Here is an 18,340-nt window from a genome sequence, read left to right as displayed (position 1 = left end):
CAGGGGGAGGGGGTCCTGGAGGTGCGTGTCTGCCTCCCAGAGACGCGACCACGGCTTTCAAAGGCGACCCCACAGCCCTGCGTGAGAGTCTCGTGGCTCCTCCTCCTCACAGCGCGTGGTGCTGTCAGGGGTTCTATTTGGCCCATTGTCGTGTGTGTACAGGTGTCTCATTCTGGGTATTTTTGTTTCTTTGTTTTTATTTAGAGAGAGAGGAAGCGAGAGGGCCTGGGCCGGGGAGAAGGAGAGAGCACCACGGACCCGTTATTCTCCTCACTGCCGCATTCGGTGGTCGATCCTGGCCCACGCCCTGACCGGGATGGAAGCTGGGGCAGCGCGCGGAGAAAGGGCCCCAGCTCAGGGCGCACCGCGGGGCGCGGGGCGGTGACCCGTCAGACACCGCGGAGAGCTAGCACCGCTCCAAGTGCTTTGCACAGGCCGGCGGGCCCGCGCCGTCCCGCTACCCACGGCAGGCAGGCCCCACCCTGCGGGAGGAGGGCCAGGGGTGCGCCGGACTCGCTGGCCGCATGCGCCTGCGGGAGTGGCGGAGGCCCGGCCGGCGGGACGGGATGGGGCGGGCCCGCTAGAGGGCGCTGCGGCGAGGCCTCGGGCGGGCGGAGACTGGCCCTCGCGGGCCGCCGTCCGCCATATAAAGAGCGCGGCTTGGGGCCGTGCGCTCTTTCCGGCGGCGGAGCTAGGGGTATCCATGGCGTCGCTGGGTGGCCTCTATGGTCGTGGCCCGGGGGCGCCCACCCTCCACACCGCCACGCCGTGCCCGGGCCTTGCTGGGCGGACGGGCGGAGGCGCCTGTGGACTCGGAGCCTCCGGGGGGGCGCGCCCGGTGGAGAAGAGGCGGGAACGGCAAGGGAGCCGTCGTCCCCGTCCATCCACGTCCATCCACGCGGCGCAAGGTGGGCTGACTCCCTGCGTGCTAGGCGACTTCCGAATGGCCGTCGGTGTGACTGCTGCAGGCCGGCGCGGTGCCTGGTGCCCGGGTCACCGGGTGTCCGCGGTGGATCGCAAGCCGGGCGTCGCCTTGTCTTCCGTGCGATCCCGCTGCGTCGTAACCTTTATCTCCACGCTGGGGCTAAGCGGGGAGCCTCGGGGGGGTAGCGGTCTGCTGTGCTCTAGAGGCCCGGTGGCAGACGCAGCAAAGCCCTGGCTGGGCGACGTGCTTTCCTGGGTTTATAAGAATCTCCCAGGCTGGGTGTTTCCTTTCCCTGGGGAGTTTGCCTGCTGGAAGCTAAGCTCCCGGGAGGGCACCCTGGAGCCGGGGTGAGTTGACAGGTTGGTGCTGGAGCAGGTGGGCCCCTGAAGTGTAGCGTGCAAATAGAGGCCTTTCTGGGTGCCGTCCTTAGTGACTGTGGGGACCGAGACCGGGAGTTGGTCGTCCCTGCACACTGCCCCTAGAGGCGTTGCAGATGTGGCTGCTGTGTCACATTTGTGTCATTAGGTGGCAGAGAGCAGAGAGGCCTGTCTACGCCCAGCGTTCTGACGTGAGCGCCTGGATGATTGATGGTCTTACACTTGGTGCAGAGCGCGCCCGGCCCCTGGTGGTGCCGGCGCCCCGAACCTGTCCAGTGAAGCTCTTGATTCTTTCCCAGCTCATCTGACAGCAGGAGGCAGGAGCCAGCTGCCAGCGAGGGGATGAGCGGGACAGGTGAGTGGGCTTGGGGTGGACTTGGCGAGGACCTGAGCGATCCTTACTGTCAGAAAGCATTCTCAGGTAGCTGTTCAGACTGCAGCGCGGACCACCAGAGAGCCTGGCGGAGAGTGTAAGATAGGCGCCGGTGGCATGGGAGGTTTGAGGGAGTGGCAAGCGCAGCTTGGTTCCTGTGTTGCCACCTTCCCCCCTGGTCTTGGGCACTTCCACGTGACCATCCTCACCACCAGGAGGAAGGTGTGGAAATCTCTGGGCAGGGCCCTCCTGGCTGCACCATGGTGCTCATGGCAGCTGTGGCCGTTTTAGGCACTGAGTGGAGACAGTGGGTACAGGCCTGGGGCCCTGGCCCTGGGCGGTTGGGAGGGGGACAGACAGCTGCCCTGCAGGTGCGGGACCGCCAGCACCACAGACGCGGCTGCTGTGCTGCACCTGTGACGCCAGGGCAGAGAGGAAGTGGCTATTTCTACGCTCAGTGCTCAGAACCGTGGGCACTAAGAATGGTTTGTAGCCTGACAGCCCTGAGGGCGCCTGGCCAGCGGGCAGTGCAACGTCAGGGGCGCTCGCAGGTGGGCCTGTGTTCCAGCTGCAGCTGGGACCCCCAGGCAAGACCCACAGCACTCAGGTCTCCGTCCTCTTCCCGAGTCAGATGAGGCTGTTCTGAAGACTGAGGAGAGTGTGCTCGAGGGGACGCACACGGCAAACTCGGGGGCCCTTTGGTGGTTGTCTCGGGCAGGTGTGCCACATGTCCTGGGCTGAGAACCTGTATACTAGTGTGTGTTCCTCTTGGGCTGCGGGGCCCTGGGTGGGCTGGCAGGAGCACCTCGCACACAAATGCCCCTGCTGTGGGGACTGTTGAGACCAGCAGAGCCCAAAGAAGCAGGAGAGGTTGGGGCTGAGGGGGGCAGGCCAGCGGTTCGCTCCCAGCACCTGCCTGTTAAGGAGTCGAAAGTCAGGGCCCACAGGGAACCCCTCAGTAGGCGGACTGACTGCACGTGCACGGTGGTCCCAACCAGGGTACTTGGTGGGGGTCACTCTCGGTAACCCTGCTGGGATGGTGGCTGTCACCGGGCTGTCCTTGTCCCCTGCAGGTGGAGAGCACAGTGCTGCTGCAGCTGCACGAGACCTTGGGCCACGTGCTCAAGGTAAGAGACCCCGTGCTGTTTTTCATTTTGACGTCAGAGAGAGACATCAATTTTTTGTTCCACTTCAGGATGCATTCACTGGTTGCTTCATGTATGAGCCCGGACCGGGGAGTGAGCCCACAACCTTGGCATGTTGGGGTGATGCTCCAGCCAACAGGGCTTCCTTCTCTTTAAGTTTAAAATCGGAGGGAATCTTGCGCCTGTTTCCTGAAATGAGTAGGTGTGAGAGTTGAACAAACTCTGTTCATCGGTGGCTCTCCACCAGAGGCGACTTGGGGACCCTCCCAGGACTTAGCACCGTCTGAGGCTCCCTCCTGGGCAGGGTCCGGGAGCTGCAGGGGTGGGGTGCAAATGTCCGCAGCACTGAGGCCGGCTTGCCGGCTGCAGAACCACATCGGAAACCAGTGTGTGTGGTCTGGGTCTGAGGGTCGGTTCCCTGGGGCTCGTTCGGGTGTTGGGCCAGCGCAGGTGCCAGGCCAGTCTCGCGTCCTCATCCCTTTCTCAGATCCAGGGGCCTGCCCTGGGGCCCGCCAAGCAGTGGGGTGCATGCGGGCGTGGGCTCTGTCACCCCAGGGCTCCTTTAGGGCAGGTGGTTGGGTGGGGGCTGGGGTCAGACGTCTCACACTCTCACAGGGGAGGCTGGGGTGCCAGAATCTGGGGGTGGGTGGCAAGTGTAGAATTGCCTTTTTTTTTTTAAAGATTTTATTTTTGACAAAGAGGGGAAGGGAGGGAGGCAGAGGAAGAATAGCATTGATCAGCTAGTTGCCTCTGGCACGACCCCACCAGGGATCCAGCCCACAGCCCAGGCCTGTGCCCTGAACTTGAACCAGACCGCCAGCTTTTCGATTCGTGGGATGACTCCCAGCCCGCCCAGCCACACCTGCCAGGGTGGGGTTGTCCTGGTTTGGGGGAGGGGTTGTGGTCACCAGGAAGCAGCGCCGGGCGGCCTCTGGCTGGGAGAGGGGCCGCCCCCAGAGGAGCACTCTCGCTGGGGCGCACTCTGCTGCACCGGCAGCGTCTCTCCCAGAACCCAGGCCTGGCAGGGCGGGGCTCTTAAAAGCTCAATGTAAACAGTCGGCGCTTCTGGGTGCCCAGCCGGTGCTGTGTGTCGGGAACTCACAGGTGGCCCTGTGACGAAAGCCCGCCGACATGCTAGGCCTGGGAGGAGGGGCCGGGTGAGAGCCCACCCCCTCGGCAGCGGAGTTGGGTGTGGAGGCACGGTGACTGTTGGCTGACCTCTGTCACCTCACCGGTCCGGGGTGTGTTAGTTACCGATCACTGTGTGATAAGCGGCCCAGGAACTCCGTGCTTGGGGACAGCAGAGGCTTGTCACCTAGCCGTTCTGGGGGGTTCAGAGCGGCCTGGCTGGGTTTGTCATGGGGCCAGGGTAGCTGCTTCCGAGATGGCACACCAGAGGTCCTCCCAACACGGCTGCTGGCCGGCCCTGCTCTGCCCTGTGGGAGGGCCATGCCCACTGCTGCGTCCCAGGGACGAGTGTCCTTCGGGTTTGGGGAGGGAACAGCTGTGTTAGGAGAAGGGACGCCTGGAACTTGGGGCCATTCTTGATGCTACTGGGCAGCTGCCGGGTTTTGCCCACCTTCCCTCCAGTTAGGCGCTGGGTTTTCCGTGGCTTATCTCCAGGGTGACGTGGAGTGACAGGACTTCGGGGGCCTGCTGACCAGAGAGGGGTCGAGGGGGCTGCTCATATGCGCCCGTGAGCCCAGGGGCCAGCTCGGGGCTGGAACCGTGGGGTGCAGAATGCAGAAGGGGCCCGTCCCTGTGGGTGACGGATTAGAACCCCCGGACGGAAGCTGTGAGGCGTGGTGTTTTCTTAGAGCCAGAGCTGCTCTCTGGTTTTGAACTTTCACGAGGCTAAGTGCGTTGCTTTTGCCGTGAATCTCACCAGAAATTGGGCGGCAAGGGGAGGGTTCAGAGGAGGGAGCTGGGCTCGGGGGGAGGCTGGGGAGTGGGGCAGCTTCAGCAGCCCTGGCTTTGCATTCCAGGAACCGCATTCCAGGAAGCGGTCTGCTCCCGTGGGAGCTGAGAGGGTCTGGCGCCGGGGCGGCCCGGGAAGCGGCTGGCGTTCTGTCTACTGATGGGGCTCCACTGCACCCGCCGGGCACGCTCCCTGGTGGAGGGGAGCACGGAGAGCTGGGAAGACGCTGCCTGGCGCACATCACGACAGCCGACGTGACGCAGTGCGGCCGGTCCAGACGTGTTGGAGAGCAGGGGTGGCAGCGACCTCGAAACGCGGCCTTTGGTGCAGGTCGCTGGGAGTGGCCTGTGCCCAGCTGGGCCCCTGCAGTCCTGTGTGTGGGATCCATACAATAAAGTGGCACCTCTTGTTGACAGCATACAAACGACAAGCCTCTGGTGAATGGACGTCACAGAACTCTGCACACCGTGTCAGCCATCTGTAATGCAAGTTTGGAAAAATTGTTACTGTGTGTGTGTGTGAGTGAGAGTGAGAAACTTACCTGTGATGATAGGCTGTCCCCGGGTCACGAGGGGGCTGCTCCTGAGTGGTGACGTGGCTCGTTTTAATTTCACGTACTTAACGCTTGTGGAAGGACAGGCTGCCCATGCCCGTCCTGCACATGGCGCCTCCCTGGGCGGGGGGGGTGGTGGTGTCGTGCGGTTCTCACCATACATGCAGACAACACACACACACACACACACACACACATACCCCCAAGCCAGCAGGCTCACCGCATGGACCCTCGCTGAGGCGGGTGCTGGGGGTGGGGGACGGGCAGGGGACATGACACCGAAGCTCGGTTGATCCTGACTCACATCTGTTTTTCTGACAATGTTTCTGGAAAGTTCCTTGCGTCTGACAACAGTGTGTGTTTCTCCCAGATTCCACGCCGTCTGGTCCAGATTCCTTTCCTCGGAGACCTCACAGGTCCTTGTGACCCCCAGTCCAGAGGCTTAGTGACACATTTCGGGCAGGTCAGCCTCTGGTGCCTGCACCGTGGCGCCCAGGGTTCCGGGTGGCTAGGGCACTGTCCCATGCTGGACTTTGGAAGGCAGCCTTGTGCCATCCAGACCCCTTGTCCCACCTGAGACTGGTGGCCGGCATCAGTCTTCCTGGGTGAGCTTTGTGAGAAGGCAGCCCTGCTTGGAAACCCAGCAGCACCCGCCCCAAATGCCTGTCCCTTCCTGCCTTCTGTCCCCAGTTCTGCCACCAAGTTACGTTACCAGTAAATGTCCTTTGCGTCACTGGCGGGGTGGCTTGATCACATCAAAAGCCTGTGCACGCACACACCCTTTCTCGGGTTTTCCCAGTGGTGTCTGGGAACGTGCTCTCTTGGCATCTCTCTCAACCTCTTTCCAAATTTCCAGGCCACCCTTTGCTGGCGTTCGGTTCTTCGGCTTCGGACCCTGCTGCTCTGAGTTGTCACGTGACAACCTGGCTGTTCCTCCGAGCGTGGGTCCATGGGTGCCCCTCTTGGCAGTGCCATTCCCCCTAGGGAGCCGTGCTTTCAATTCGGGGTAAAGGGCTCCCCCAAAGGTGCAAGGTTTCCATGCCGCTGGTGCGGCTGCAGCGGCCGGGGTTTCTCGAAATTCCCTGTGGCCAGTCCACTGGGTTGACCGACCGTGGAGAGGTGGGTGAGTGTCAGGCAGTCCCGGTCGTCCAAGCGTCCTGGCTCCTCGACTGCGCAGCAGCCCCCGTGGCACCACTAGTGACGCTGTGTGCGGGTCCAGCGTTGCCCGAATGCGCAGGGTCACCCTAACCGCCGTGTGGCGGCTGCACACCTGCCACCGGAGAGCCCTTCCAAGTAGAAAGACATGCTCACATTTTGTGCATCTGTGACGTGTCTTTCTCTTAATTTTTTTGACGTTACTAGGATATATGGTTTGTGAGTTTCTTTGAATTGTTGCAGATCAAAAACATCCCAATGTTATTTACCGAAAAGCCACATCTAAGTGGACCCGCACAGTTCAAGTTCGTGTCCAGCAAGTCAGCCCTGACCTTGGCGGGTGGAGGTGGCTGCCTGCCCATAGCCTGCCATCCAAAACTATTTGAATTCTCTCCCTCCCAGGGTGGGGAATCTGGATGGAAGAGATAGGTATTTTGATCTATAATGGGTACGTAATTGAAATTTTGGAACATGTTTTATTCAAAATGTGTTAAAATGAAGAATTGTGATGCCTTCTTCAGGGAAAATGTTTCTGTGTTGGCAAAACTTGAGACTAAATTGGTCTTGAAACAACTATTTTCTTCCTTCAGATTTTATTTCTCTGGAGAAGGGGAGGGAGGGAAACATCAATCAGTTGCCTCTCACTGGCCCCCCAACTGGGGACCTGGCCCCGCAGCCCAGGTAGTGATTCACCCCAGCCACAACACGCACACCCCCACCGATCTGGGCATCGAACCTGTGCTGTGCATTTCCCCTGCCTGACAGGCTGAGTCTGGAGCTTGAGAAAGCTGTGTTCTGGCTTGTGGGGCCCCCTGTGGGGAAGGGGTGTCAGAGGCTCTGGGGTGCACGGCCTCCTGCTGGAGTTCACACCTGGCGGTTCACCGAAACCAGTTAAAGGGCCCCTGGAGGGCCTGCGTTCTGAGCAGCAAGCTTGACAGGAGGAGCCGGACCCACAGTTCACCACCAGCTGCTAGAACACCCTTCCTGTGGGTCCAGGCCTGCCCGCTGCCCCCACCGCTGGTCCCTGGGACTTCAGGAACCAGAAAAGAGGGTCAGCTTCCAGCATCCTGTCACCCACCAGCCCCTCGTCCCTGTTCATCACCCCAGGCGGCCCCGGGAGTCTGAGCATCACGCAGGGCTCTAGGTTGGCCCCCTGCAGCCCCCCGCAGCCGTGCCCCAGAGCCCACACTACTGTGCGCGGGAGGCGAGGGCAGCCCCCACCCCGCACCCAAGCTGCTGCAGGTGTGGGGCTCGGGGGCCGGGGAACGGGGTGAACGGAACTCCAGAGGACTCACAGAAGAGCTGTTTATTCACATCAAATGTTCTTGAAAGTAACAAAACTGAACTTGGCCTGGGTCAGTCCCCTTGGCCAGCCCTTGGTCAAGCTCCTGGTCCTCAGTCCTGCCTTCCCCCTTCCAGCCTCTTGTGCAGCTACCCGGACTGTCCACCCGACTGCTGGACCCTGGGGGAAGGGAGAGGTGCCGTAGGGCAGCCTCCGATCACTGGTCCCACTCCTGCAGCCCCATCCCTTGTCCGGTGGTGACAGGATGAACAGGCCAAGGGCCACTGCAGGGCCCCAGTTCGAGTGGCCCTGGCCCAGGCCCAGGCCGGGGACGTGAGTCCTGGCCGATCCGTCAGGAGTACTTGCTGTCGGAGATCTTCTTCCACAGCAGCGTCTTGAGGTGGCTCAGCACCAGCGAGTGGTGCGCCTCCACCTGGCTGGCCAGGCCGCTCAGCGTGGTGCAGGCGCGCAGCTGCTTGCCCAGCTCCTCGCGCAGGTCGGGGGGCGCGCCGGGCAGCAGGTAGTCCCGCAACAACTCGCACACCTTGGCCAGGTTGGGCTGGAGGAGGTCACCTTTGCACTGGCGCATGAGCTTGTCGCAGGGCGCCCGGCAGTCGCGCCCATATGTGCAGTCGGAGCTGTGATCGCAGCGGCGGCCACGCAGGAAGCGGCGCACAGCGGCCTCGGGCGCCACCTGCTGGAGGTCGGCCATCCGGAAGTCGTGCTGGGCCGTGTAGCCCACGTTGGCCAGCGTGGTGTCGCACATGTAGAAGTTCCCGTGGGCGCCGTGGAAGAGCTCCTCCACGAACTCCAGCAGGCCGATGGCGATCTTCGCCCGCCAGGGCCACGCGGGCCCCAGCCACTGCTGCAAGGCCCGGTGCACGGCGGCTGGCAGCAGCGGGCGCAGCAGGGGCGGGAGTGCGGCACTGCGCCGGGCGCCGTGTGGCACACCCTCGGTGACATAGAGGTCCCCGCAGTAGCCCAGCAGCCGGGCGGCGTGCCCCTGCCCCCCGAGGGACAGCAGCAGCAGGAACTCGTTCTGCTGCAGCAGGGCCCACACAGACTTGGCCTCAGCCAGCGACACCCTGCCGTCCTTGTTGAAGTCTGCCATGAGCAGGACCTGGCTGGCCAATGCGGGCAGGGAGGGCAGGTCTCCCAGGTTCGCCTGACATGTGGGACCAAAAGAAAGGGAGACAGTGGCCTTAGAGCTGGCCCTGGTGTGGCCCTGCTGAACCCTTGGGTGCCGGCTGGGAGGGCTGCCCATGGGACCACCAGACAGTTCAGGGAAGCCTGGGATCCAACCCCACCTCCTGGAAGCCCACCCTGATGGCCCACCCAGCCGAATCTCTCCTGGAGCTGCTCTGAGGGACTGTCCCTGTGGGCCTAGGGTGGGGGGACACATCAGCACAGAGGTGAGAGCCTGCTGGGTGGGGCCAGTCACTGCTCCCCTGCTCTCACCCACTCCTGCGGCACCCCCTGTCCACGCACACGGGGCCCCCACCTGGCCCACCACTGCCCTGTGCACTGGGTGTGAACTGGGCACAGCTCCAGGCAGAGCCGGCTGACCTTGAGGAAGCTGAGGGTCATCTCCCGGAACTCCTTGATTGAGGTGCCCCGAGTGGGCTTGTCGAACAGCACCAGCTCCCGCCGGGGCGCCACCTCTGGACTGGCCTTGGGGTCCAGGCCGTCCTCGATGCCACACTTGATGGTCACCTCCTTGCCCTGCCACAGACCGCTGTACACCTGGATGGGCCACAGAGGCCGTCTGTGTAGGGGACCCTCCCACTACGCAGGGCCCCTGAGCCCCTGGACACCCCTGGGTGGGGGCAGCCCGCCCCACCGAGCCTGCTGACTCACCTGCCGGCCTGGGGCAGCAGAGAGGCAGGTCCTCCACTCCAGTGTGCGCAGGCTGCACAGGTCCCGGCAGAGGGGGCCAGAGATGATGCCCTTCTGGTACTGGTCACACTGGGGAGAGGGGCACTCCAGGAAGGGGCCTGGGGTCGTGGGCCACTCGAGCCCTCCCCCCACCCTGTACATGCTGCACCCCCAGGCTGGCAGGCAGAGGCCCTCATCCCATCTGCAGGTGGCTCCCTGGCTCTTGGGCCACAGCACCTGTGAGAGGGGCCCCAGGACCCTGCAGCCAGTGACCAGGCGGCCCCTGCCACACAGCCCAGGGTGTGAAAGCCGCCAGCCTCTCAGAAAGAGTGTCCACCCCCACCCTCCCTGGTGTGGCCCGTCCCTGGTGGCTGCCACAGGAGCAGCAGAGCCTGTGGTCTGCGATGCAATCGTGGTGCGGGCGAAACGTCTGTCCCCTGTGGCTTGCCCCCCGCCCCCGCCCCGGAAGGAGCTCTCAGCGGTACTCCTGTCCGCCCCTTCCGGCAGGCAGGAAGGCAACGGGGCCAGCCTTCCCCTCCGGAGGGAAGCCCCTCTGAAAGAACCCCAGAGGAGCTCAATGTTGCCATGGAGGCCAGGCCCCGGTGAGCCAGGCCCGCAGGCAGGAGAGGGGAGGAAGTTAGAGAACACAGCGCCACCGGAGAGGAGAGCGGAGGAGGGAGGGCAGGGCTCAGAAACAAGACCAAGCCTTGGACTCAGAGGTGGGAACTGGGAGAAGGCGTCTGTGCTGTGGTGGCCGGTCCTCAGGACAGAAAGGCAAACAGAAAACCACTCACTTCCTCCGTCCCACCCCCTGCAGGGAGCTTCTCCCCTCAGGGGAGCCGTTCTGACCCCCAGGCCCTGGGTGGCCTCTTCGGCTTACCATGCTCAGAGCAAGTCACATCCCCTCCTAGCCTGTCCGATGTCTGCAGACTGAGCTGTGGTGGGGACCCAGTGATCGGCACCCGCCCAGCACCCAGAGGCCTGTGAGCACCTCATCCCTGACCCCAGGCCCCACCCTCAACACCTGGCCTGGAACAAGCTGTGGAACCCTTGTGAGGCAGCTGGTAGCCCCCGCACAGGGCAGGCTGGTCTCCTCTGGAAAAGGAGGTGTCCCCAGAGACCCAGGGTCAGGCCCCAGGAGGGCCCGCTGACCTGGCCAGGGTACTTGAGAAAATGGGGGCTGCTGTTTCCCTCTGGCAAGAGAGCACGCCCCCCCACTGCCCAGCGTCCCCCTTGGCACTCTGCATGACTCGGGGGTAGGAAGGTGGTACAGGGGAGGGGTGGTCTGCTGGCACCCCGGAAGTGCTCGGAAACATCCGTAACACTGACCATGTGCTCGCTGCACCCTGATGGCCAGACCCCAGGCCTCACCCCACCCAGGTGTGCCCCCCTCACTCCAGATGGTGCACCTGCTCCCCACAGACCTCGGGCTGGCCGCCGGTGTTGCCCGAGGCCCCATCTCCGTCTCCAGCCCCCTAGACAGTGAGGGCAGAGCCACGTGTCTGTGCCCAGCTCTGGCCTGGCCCCTGAGGGCCACCAGGGAGCTCACCTAGAGTGAAAGCACACGTCCAAGAACAGAGGGCCACCCGAAGGCCCTGCCCCAATCCCAGAACCAGGGCAGCATGCTCAGTGCCTGGTGCTCGCTGGGCCCCTGGGAGGTGCTCAGCTAGCAATCTAAGAACCCAGTGTTGCCGCAAGTCCCGTTGGGAGGGCTCGCCCCGTGTGGACCCCCAGGCCCCTCCCACCACCATCTCTAGACTTTCCCGAATTCAGCCCCAAAGGACTCTGGCCAGAGCAGGCCAGCCCGAGGCTTTCTGGGCTGGCTTCGGTCATCACCCAGAACCCAGGACAGGGCCCCCCACTCCTTCCAGCACCGCAGGGACCCTGGGCCGCCCAGCCCGTGTGGGGCAGGTGCAAAGCCCAGGTCTCCCCTTGGCCACGGACCAGGGCTTCACCCTGCTGCCTCCTCTGAGGGCTCCCTGTCTCCAGGGGGGCCCAGCATCTGCCCACTGCTGTCTCCCACTTGAATATCTGGAGTCTGCCCCTCTGTCCATCCCTGGGGGCCGGCCAGCTGGCCGGGCTCTCCTGGGTGCCCACGGCGGCCGCCCCACAGTCCCCCCGCCTCCCACTGAGGCGGCCCCAGTCCCCACCCGCCAGGGGGCTGCCTGAAAGCCCATCTGCGGGGCCTCTGAGGAAGGACCGAGCCTGCCTGGGGGCCGGCAATGGGGGGCTCCCCACACCTGGCCCCGGGGGACACTTACGATGACTCCCTGGCAGACGTGCCCACGGCAGAGCTCTGCGTAGGACGAGTAGTTCACGTACACCAGCCAGCTGCCTGCACAGATGCCCAGCCAGACCAGGAAGACGTACTTGACCCTGAGGCCCGGGAGTCGGCCCTGCCGGGGCAGGCAGCACATGAGGGTAGCGCCACATTCCGGGTGCACTGGCCCCCAGGCTTTGCATCGGCCCTGCCCTGTCCCAGAGCCCAGGGCCGCCCACCCCCCAGGAACACTGTGGGGTCTCTTCCGGTCTCCCTCCCCGCTCAGTGCACCCATTCTGGTGGAGGTGGGGCACAGGTGCCCAGACTTTTAAATACACAGGTGGGCAAAGTCAATTTCAAAATAGGGTTCCAGGGTAGTCACCTCTATATGACGCTGAACAAAGACACTTTCTACAAATCACTCTCCTGTCTTGCCCTCATTTCAGGACAGGTAACATCCGCAGAGGGCAGCCCTGGCCCCGGGCCAGGCCAGCAGGGAGGACGGACCCGGGAGCCCACCGGGGCAGAGGGCAGGGTCCACCAGCCATGGAGATCTGTGGCCCCAAGAGCCAAAGATGGGACACAACCCAGTGCCACGGACACAGGCCTGGACAAACACCATGGCCCCTCCGGGCAGTGGGACATCACCCTGCCCTGACCAGGCAGGGACCCCTGACCCCTGCTACAAGGGAGAGGGGCCTGGGGTCCGGGTGCCTTGTGGAATAGGCCAGTCACAGAGGGACAGACCCAGTGGGGTCCCACTCACACGAGGTCCCTGGAGACAGTCAGAGATAGACAGTGGGGCCGGGGCTGGGGGAGGGGTGGGCCTGAGTGTCCGTGTGGGAAGACAGGCCGTCCTGGAGAGGACGGTGGTGGCGGCAGCTGCACAGCAGCGGGACTGTCCCTGAGGCCACTGAGCTGTGCCCTGAGCCGTGAGCAAGGCCAGAGGATCGACTTTGTGTTGTGTGTAATCTGCCACAACAAAAAGTTAGTAAGACACACAGCCCTGGCCTCGCCGCCACAGGCTTGGTCCCAGGGTCTGGGTAGCCAGGAACTGCGTCCATGCAGGGCTCGGCCCCACTGGCAGCTTCCCCGGGTGACAAGTGGAAGCACAGGCCCCCAGAGCCACAGCTGGTGGGCAGGGGACGTGTCTCCCACACAGCCCCCTACGATTCAGGGGATTCAGGGGCACCACCTCCCGTCCCCACCCTGTCCTGGCAACTCGCAGGCCTCGCAGGCTGCTGCCTGGGAACAGTGGCTGAGCCCCAGGGCCCGGGAGAGCAGGGGCCTGAGGCTCCAGGACAGCCAGTCCCCACAGGAGACACCACTGCCACGCCACGCCACACCCTCCATGGGCCGGGCAGCAGCCCTTCCTGCGTTCTGGTTAGCAAGGATGGAGGGCTGGGGGCGGCCACCACTCCCCACCAGGGACAGCGGCAGCTGTGTTTATGGTGCATCCAGGAGAGGCAGGGCTCACCTCCCGTCACCCACTCACACGGCGGGCCACCCCGGGAGGGGCTGCAGGGGAAGGACCTGAGGACCCGGGGGGCTGGCTCAGCACCTCAGCGACCACAGGAGCCGTGGGGACCGGAGGGGCCCTGGAGCAGAGCGAGGGGGCAGAGCCTCAGGCCCATCTGTCCCTGCCACCACGCCTGCTTCCGGCAGATCCGACAAAAGGAAAAACAGGAAAGCAGGGAAACANCCACTCACACGGCGGGCCACCCCGGGAGGGGCTGCAGGGGAAGGACCTGAGGACCCGGGGGGCTGGCTCAGCACCTCAGCGACCACAGGAGCCGTGGGGACCGGAGGGGCCCTGGAGCAGAGCGAGGGGGCAGGGCCTCAGGCCCATCTGTCCCTGCCACCACGCCTGCTTCCGGCAGATCCGACAAAAGGAAAAACAGGAAAGCAGGGAAACAGTGTGTGTGGGGGGGCGTGCAGGGGAGCTGGGGAGGGCTGTGGCAGGACAGGGTCCAGGACATCTGGCTGGTGGTGACCACACCCCAAGGTGGTGGTGGTGGTGGTGGGCGAGGTCTGAGTGAGCTTTCAGCACCACGGGGCATGCGGAGGGCAGTCTGGACTGGGGGGGGGTGGGGCAGGGGCAGTGTGTGTGTGTGTGTGTGTGTACCAGGCTGTGCAGGGCAATGGCAGAAGCAAGAGCCTGCCTGCAGGGGGCCCCAGACACAGAAGGTTCCCCAACCCCCACTAGCTCCAGGCCTCTGCCTGCTGGCCCTTCAGGTACACCGAGGCCACCTGGCTAAGAATGGCTGACCCCCAGGTCCTCATCTTGGTGGGCACGTCCTCCAGGAGCAGCCCCTGAAGGCCACTGGCATAGGGCAGGCCCTCTTCTTGGGGAAAGGCTGCTAGTGGGAGTAGGGAGGGCGGCTCGGGGGGCAGTACCAGCACAAGGACCTGTGGCCTGCAGGCTGGCTCCCACATGCACAGGAGGGGAAACTGAGGCTCATAGTGAGTCCCGCCACTCTGTGGGGGCAGGGCTCAGACCACGGGAACCCCCTGGAGCCCCTCTCCAGCCCCAAAGCCGTTCCCAGCTGCCCTGCAAGCCTCAAGGCCTTCCAGCAGTGCTGGGGGCCAGGGCACATCCACCTCCCCGGTGGAGGGGGCACCTCAGGCCCTTCGGCTCCCCACCTGCCCAAGGCTGGGCGAGCACCACCCACCCTGAGGCCGGGAGCGGCCAGTGAGGGCGTCCGGCACAGACGTGGAGCCCGCAGAGTCCCCAGCTGCCTCCCTACAGGAACCCAATGGCCCCCACCTCCCGCCCCAGAAAAGCTCTGGTCAGGGCCCTGCTGTGGGCATCACAGTCACCAAGTGCGGGGGTGACAGGGTTGGGGTGCTTTCAGACTCTGATAGGGTCTGGTTTGTCACCCAAGCCAGAGGTGACAGGTGCCCCCCCCTCCCCCTGCAGCTGGCACCCAAGGCAGCCTGGGCCTCCCCTGCAGAGGACCCTGGCAAAAACCCGACTTATGCAAGGTCAAAGTGGGGTCAGGGGACACAGGCTGTGGGGGGGGTGACCCAGAGGGAGGTTATGTGTAATGTCCTTGGGGCATTTCTGTGCCCCAAGTTTTCCACAACAGAAAAGCCAACCTTATCTTTAAGTAGAGGAAAGAGGGGCTTTTTGGTGGGTTTCTAGGTCCCAGGGAGCAAGGTCCAGTCCAAGAGGGGGTGGGGCCTTCTTCAGCGCTGGGCGCTGGGGCGCAGCACGAGCCCCTCCGCGCCCGTCCGCTTGCCCCAGCAACACCGCTCACACCGGCCTCCCAGCTGCCCCGGCGGCCACGCACCCTGCGTCCCGAATCCGCCCCGACCCTCCGGCCTCCCAACCCCTCAGCCCTCCAGCCCCCTCCCAGGGCTGGACGCCACCCGCCCGGCCGCCGCCCCAGCACAGAGGACGCGCGGGGTGGGCACGGGGCCGCGGCGCACCTACCTGCAGGCCCTTGGAGAAGGGGCAGAAGAGCACCAGGTGCGCCAGGCGCCGCAGCCGCCGCATGGTGGGCGCCGGGCCGGTGCGCGGGCCCGGCTCCGCTCGCCCTCAGCCCCGCGGGCCGGCCCGCAACGGCCGCGCTCCCGCCACCCGCCGCGTCCCCGCGAGGGCGCGCGCCTCCGCCGGCGGCCGGAGGGAGGGGCCACTGCGGGGGCGCGCGAGGGAGAGGGCGGGGAGGGGACGCGCGGGAGAGGGGAAGGGGAAAGGAGGATGGAGGTGGGAGCGCGCAGGGAGAGGGTGCGGGAGTGAAGGGGCGGGAATTACGGCGGGGGCGCAGAGGGGCGCTGCAGTACAGGCGGCGTGGGGATGGAGGCGCCCGCGGCCCCGCCCCACCCCACCCCTCCTCGTCCGCCCCAGCGCGCCCCCAGCCCCAGTGAGAACAGGGAGGGCCGCGCTCCCTGGAGCGGCGGCGGCGGGGCTATCACACGTGAGGCCGTCACGGCGCCGGTCAGAGAAGGGGCAGAAGAACGAGTCTGGAGGCCTGCAGAGGACCCCTGGGCTGGGGTCCGCGGCCACTGAGGCCGGGGGACGGGGGCGTGTCGGGGAGAGGTCTGGACACGTGGCGGACGCCCAGGACCCAGCCTGGAGGGGCGACGGAAAGCGTGGCAGCGTTTACGCGATTCTCCCAGTTTTTAAAGGACTCCAGTGGGATGCACCTTTTCTGCGGTGCCGCTCGACACTGTTTACTAGCCCAGCCGGGCCCGCGTGGGCACTTCCGGATGCGGATCCGTCCCTTCCCCCACCCACTCCGCTCTTTCTTCCCTCGGACACGCAACCCGAGCGCTCTGCGGTCGCCTCCCGGGCGCTTAAGTGGAGCGAGGCGGGGGCGGCTTTGGCTGTGGACCCTCGCCCCAGGGCCGGGCGCCCTGGAAAGTCCGCCCCTCTCCCCCGCCTCGGGCACGGACGCTGGTTCCTTCGGCCCCTCACCGCCCGAGACAGTGGAGTTGATTCTGGATGGGGAACAGAGCTGCGTGAACGTTGGCGCTCTGGCGCCAGAGCAGAGCTGCGGGGATTTCGGGATTTCGTCCCCGCCGGAGGCTGTGGAAGGGCGGCCGCCCCGCGTCCTGACAGCTCTGTCCACTGTCATTCCCGAGTTCTAGCCGGTCCCTAGGGTGTGCGCGGTCTCTTCGTGGCCTATCACGTGCGTTTTCCTATTGACCCACGATGCTGAACAATTTTTCATGTACTCAGTTGCAACCCGCATATCTTCTCTAGCAAAGTGTCCATTCAATTTCCTGGGCGTGTTTTGTGTTGCTCCCTTGTTAAGGGGTTGTGAGAGTTTTTGGTGTCTTCGGAATAGCAGGACACGGCCCGGCAGGTGGTCTGCAGCGATCACTCTCCCCCACTTCTCCGCTCTGTGGGTGGTCTTCTCGGTTTTCCTAAAAGTGTTTCGGTCCAGTTTACTCATTTTTCTCCTCTTACAGTTGGTGCGTTTCATGTGTCATATCTAAGAATGGCTGCCTAACCCCGGGGCCGGAAAGATTTTCTTATCAGGCCCAGCCACCCACAGGTTGAGTCGCTTAGTGCCCTCGGGCACTCAGTGTCCTCAGCGTAGTGGTCCTTATCCTCAGATCCAGGGCCTCCAGGGCCATGTTGGTCCCCAAGTGGTGTCCCAGAATTCAGTTTGTGTCCCCCAGGCCCCCGCAGGGGAGAACAGAGGCATCTTCTCAGGAGGGTCAGGGCAGAATCTTGAATGGACAAAAAGACCTGAATTCTGGGCCACCCCCACCCCCCCGCCCCCGCCTCTCTGGGGCAGACACTCAGGGCCGGGGCTGCCTGGCTGCAGTGAGTGGGTCCGGAGTGGGGGCCAGGGTGGTGGGGCACCTCCTCTGGGGACTGGGAGAAGGCCATGCCAGTGCCTCGGGGGTCAGTGGGCAGGCGGCGAGGGAGGGAGGGCCTCTGCCCCCTGCCGGCCAGCCCGCTGTCAGCTGCTCTCCCAGTAGAAGAGGCACGGTTGTCAGACTGTCGACAAAGCCAAATCTAGAACACTGTTGAGCTTCAGGGGCCACGAGTGTTTGGCCGGAGTCGGCCGGCTGGCTTGGAACGCTGGCACCACAGCGAGGGGGCAAGATGGGGTCCACAGCCCTGAGAGGAGGGCAGCATCTGGTGGAGTCCGTTTGCCTGGAGCTGGGGGCCAGCACCTCCCCCTGCCCCATGCACTGTCTTCTTACCCACAATCTGAGGGTCCGGGTGGACTTGAAGCGAAGTGGACACCGTCCAACCCACTGCTTAGACCAGACAGCTGCGTTGTTGGAAATGGCCCAGGCGCCAGAAATATAACAGGTTATAACAAGGGACCCAGACCTAAAAGGGGTTTAACCAGGAGAGAAGGGTGTTTATCTTCCGTGTAGCACTCTGTGGGTGTGAGCCTCTGAGGGCTGGTGCTGAAACCCCACGTTGTCAGGGACTACAACTCCTGCTTTGTTGTACTAGTGTCCTCAAAATAGCTGATTGCAGCCCAAAGCTGCTGCTGTGCTCCAGCCATCACCTCCACCCTCCCCAGCAAGGAGGAAGAACAAAGGGGAAATGAAGAGCCCTGACTTTCTCTTTAAAGACAGGACCTGGAAATACACAGCTCTCCTGCTCACATCCCATTGGTCAGTGCTCAGTCACATGACCCTATTTGCTGCAAAGAAGGCTGGGAGATGTAGTCTTCTGAGCAGCCACATCTTTTCCCTTTTTCACAGGGAAAAAAAAAGAGAAATGAAAACTCTATCCCCTGGGCATATTGCCCATCCAGACATAGCGTATCTCACTACCTCAGAACACCGATGACCTTCAGGCTGAGGTCATAGGTCACACAGTTCCCTTCAGACAGGTATGCAGGGAGGCATGGAGAATGGGGAACCCGTGTGTTGTGGGGATGCCCGCAGGCCCAGGCCAGGCCTGGGGACAGTGATGTTGGGGGGCAGGGGCAGGGTGGGGTGGAATGCAGTTCCAGGCTGGGGGTCGCTACAGAGGCAACAGGTGAGGGGTCAAGCAGC

At 64.0% G+C, this 18,340-nt stretch overlaps 1 protein-coding gene and 2 non-coding genes across 3 annotated transcripts; 2 read left to right on the top strand and 1 right to left on the bottom strand.

Moving 5' to 3' along the window:
* Window positions 1-1,396: 1,396 nt before the first annotated feature.
* LOC118980410 (small nucleolar RNA SNORA17) lies at window positions 1,397-1,525 on the top strand. The gene has a single exon (XR_005065099.1). It is a non-coding gene; the product is annotated as a small nucleolar RNA SNORA17 (small nucleolar RNA).
* Window positions 1,526-2,034: 509 nt separating this feature from the next.
* LOC118980407 (small nucleolar RNA SNORA43) lies at window positions 2,035-2,178 on the top strand. Its single transcript, XR_005065097.1, has one exon. It is a non-coding gene; the product is annotated as a small nucleolar RNA SNORA43 (small nucleolar RNA).
* Window positions 2,179-7,735: 5,557 nt separating this feature from the next.
* Window positions 7,736-15,475, bottom strand: DIPK1B (divergent protein kinase domain 1B). The gene is made up of 5 exons (XM_037036666.1): window positions 15,300-15,475; window positions 11,865-11,999; window positions 9,586-9,693; window positions 9,295-9,471; window positions 7,736-8,893 (listed from the first exon to the last, which is right to left on the bottom strand). Exons 1-5 carry the CDS (start codon window positions 15,360-15,362, stop codon window positions 8,081-8,083), a joined length of 1,296 nt encoding a protein of 431 aa, XP_036892561.1. The 5' UTR covers window positions 15,363-15,475; the 3' UTR covers window positions 7,736-8,080.
* Window positions 15,476-18,340: the final 2,865 nt, after the last annotated feature.

Source organism: Sturnira hondurensis, unplaced genomic scaffold, assembly GCF_014824575.4.
Source record: "Sturnira hondurensis isolate 20B ecotype Veracruz unplaced genomic scaffold, ASM1482457v3 Scaffold0022908, whole genome shotgun sequence".
NCBI classification, from domain to species: Eukaryota; Metazoa; Chordata; class Mammalia; order Chiroptera; family Phyllostomidae; genus Sturnira; species Sturnira hondurensis.
This window is presented reverse-complemented; position numbering and strand designations above follow the sequence as displayed.

What these genes read in the sequence shown, in the direction of transcription:
- DIPK1B (XM_037036666.1), bottom strand. Translation starts at nt 15,362, where the DNA reads ATGCGGCGGCTGCGGCGCCTGGCGCACCTGGTGCTCTTCTGCCCCTTC. An exon ending in CCTTCTCCAAGGGCCTGCAG is followed by an intron (nt 12,000 to 15,299) that starts GTAGGTGCGCCG and finishes CTGCCCCGGCAG; the next exon opens with GGCCGACTCCCGGGCCTCAG. An exon ending in CTGCTGCCCCAGGCCGGCAG is followed by an intron (nt 9,472 to 9,585) that starts GTGAGTCAGCAG and finishes TGGCCCATCCAG; the next exon opens with GTGTACAGCGGTCTGTGGCA.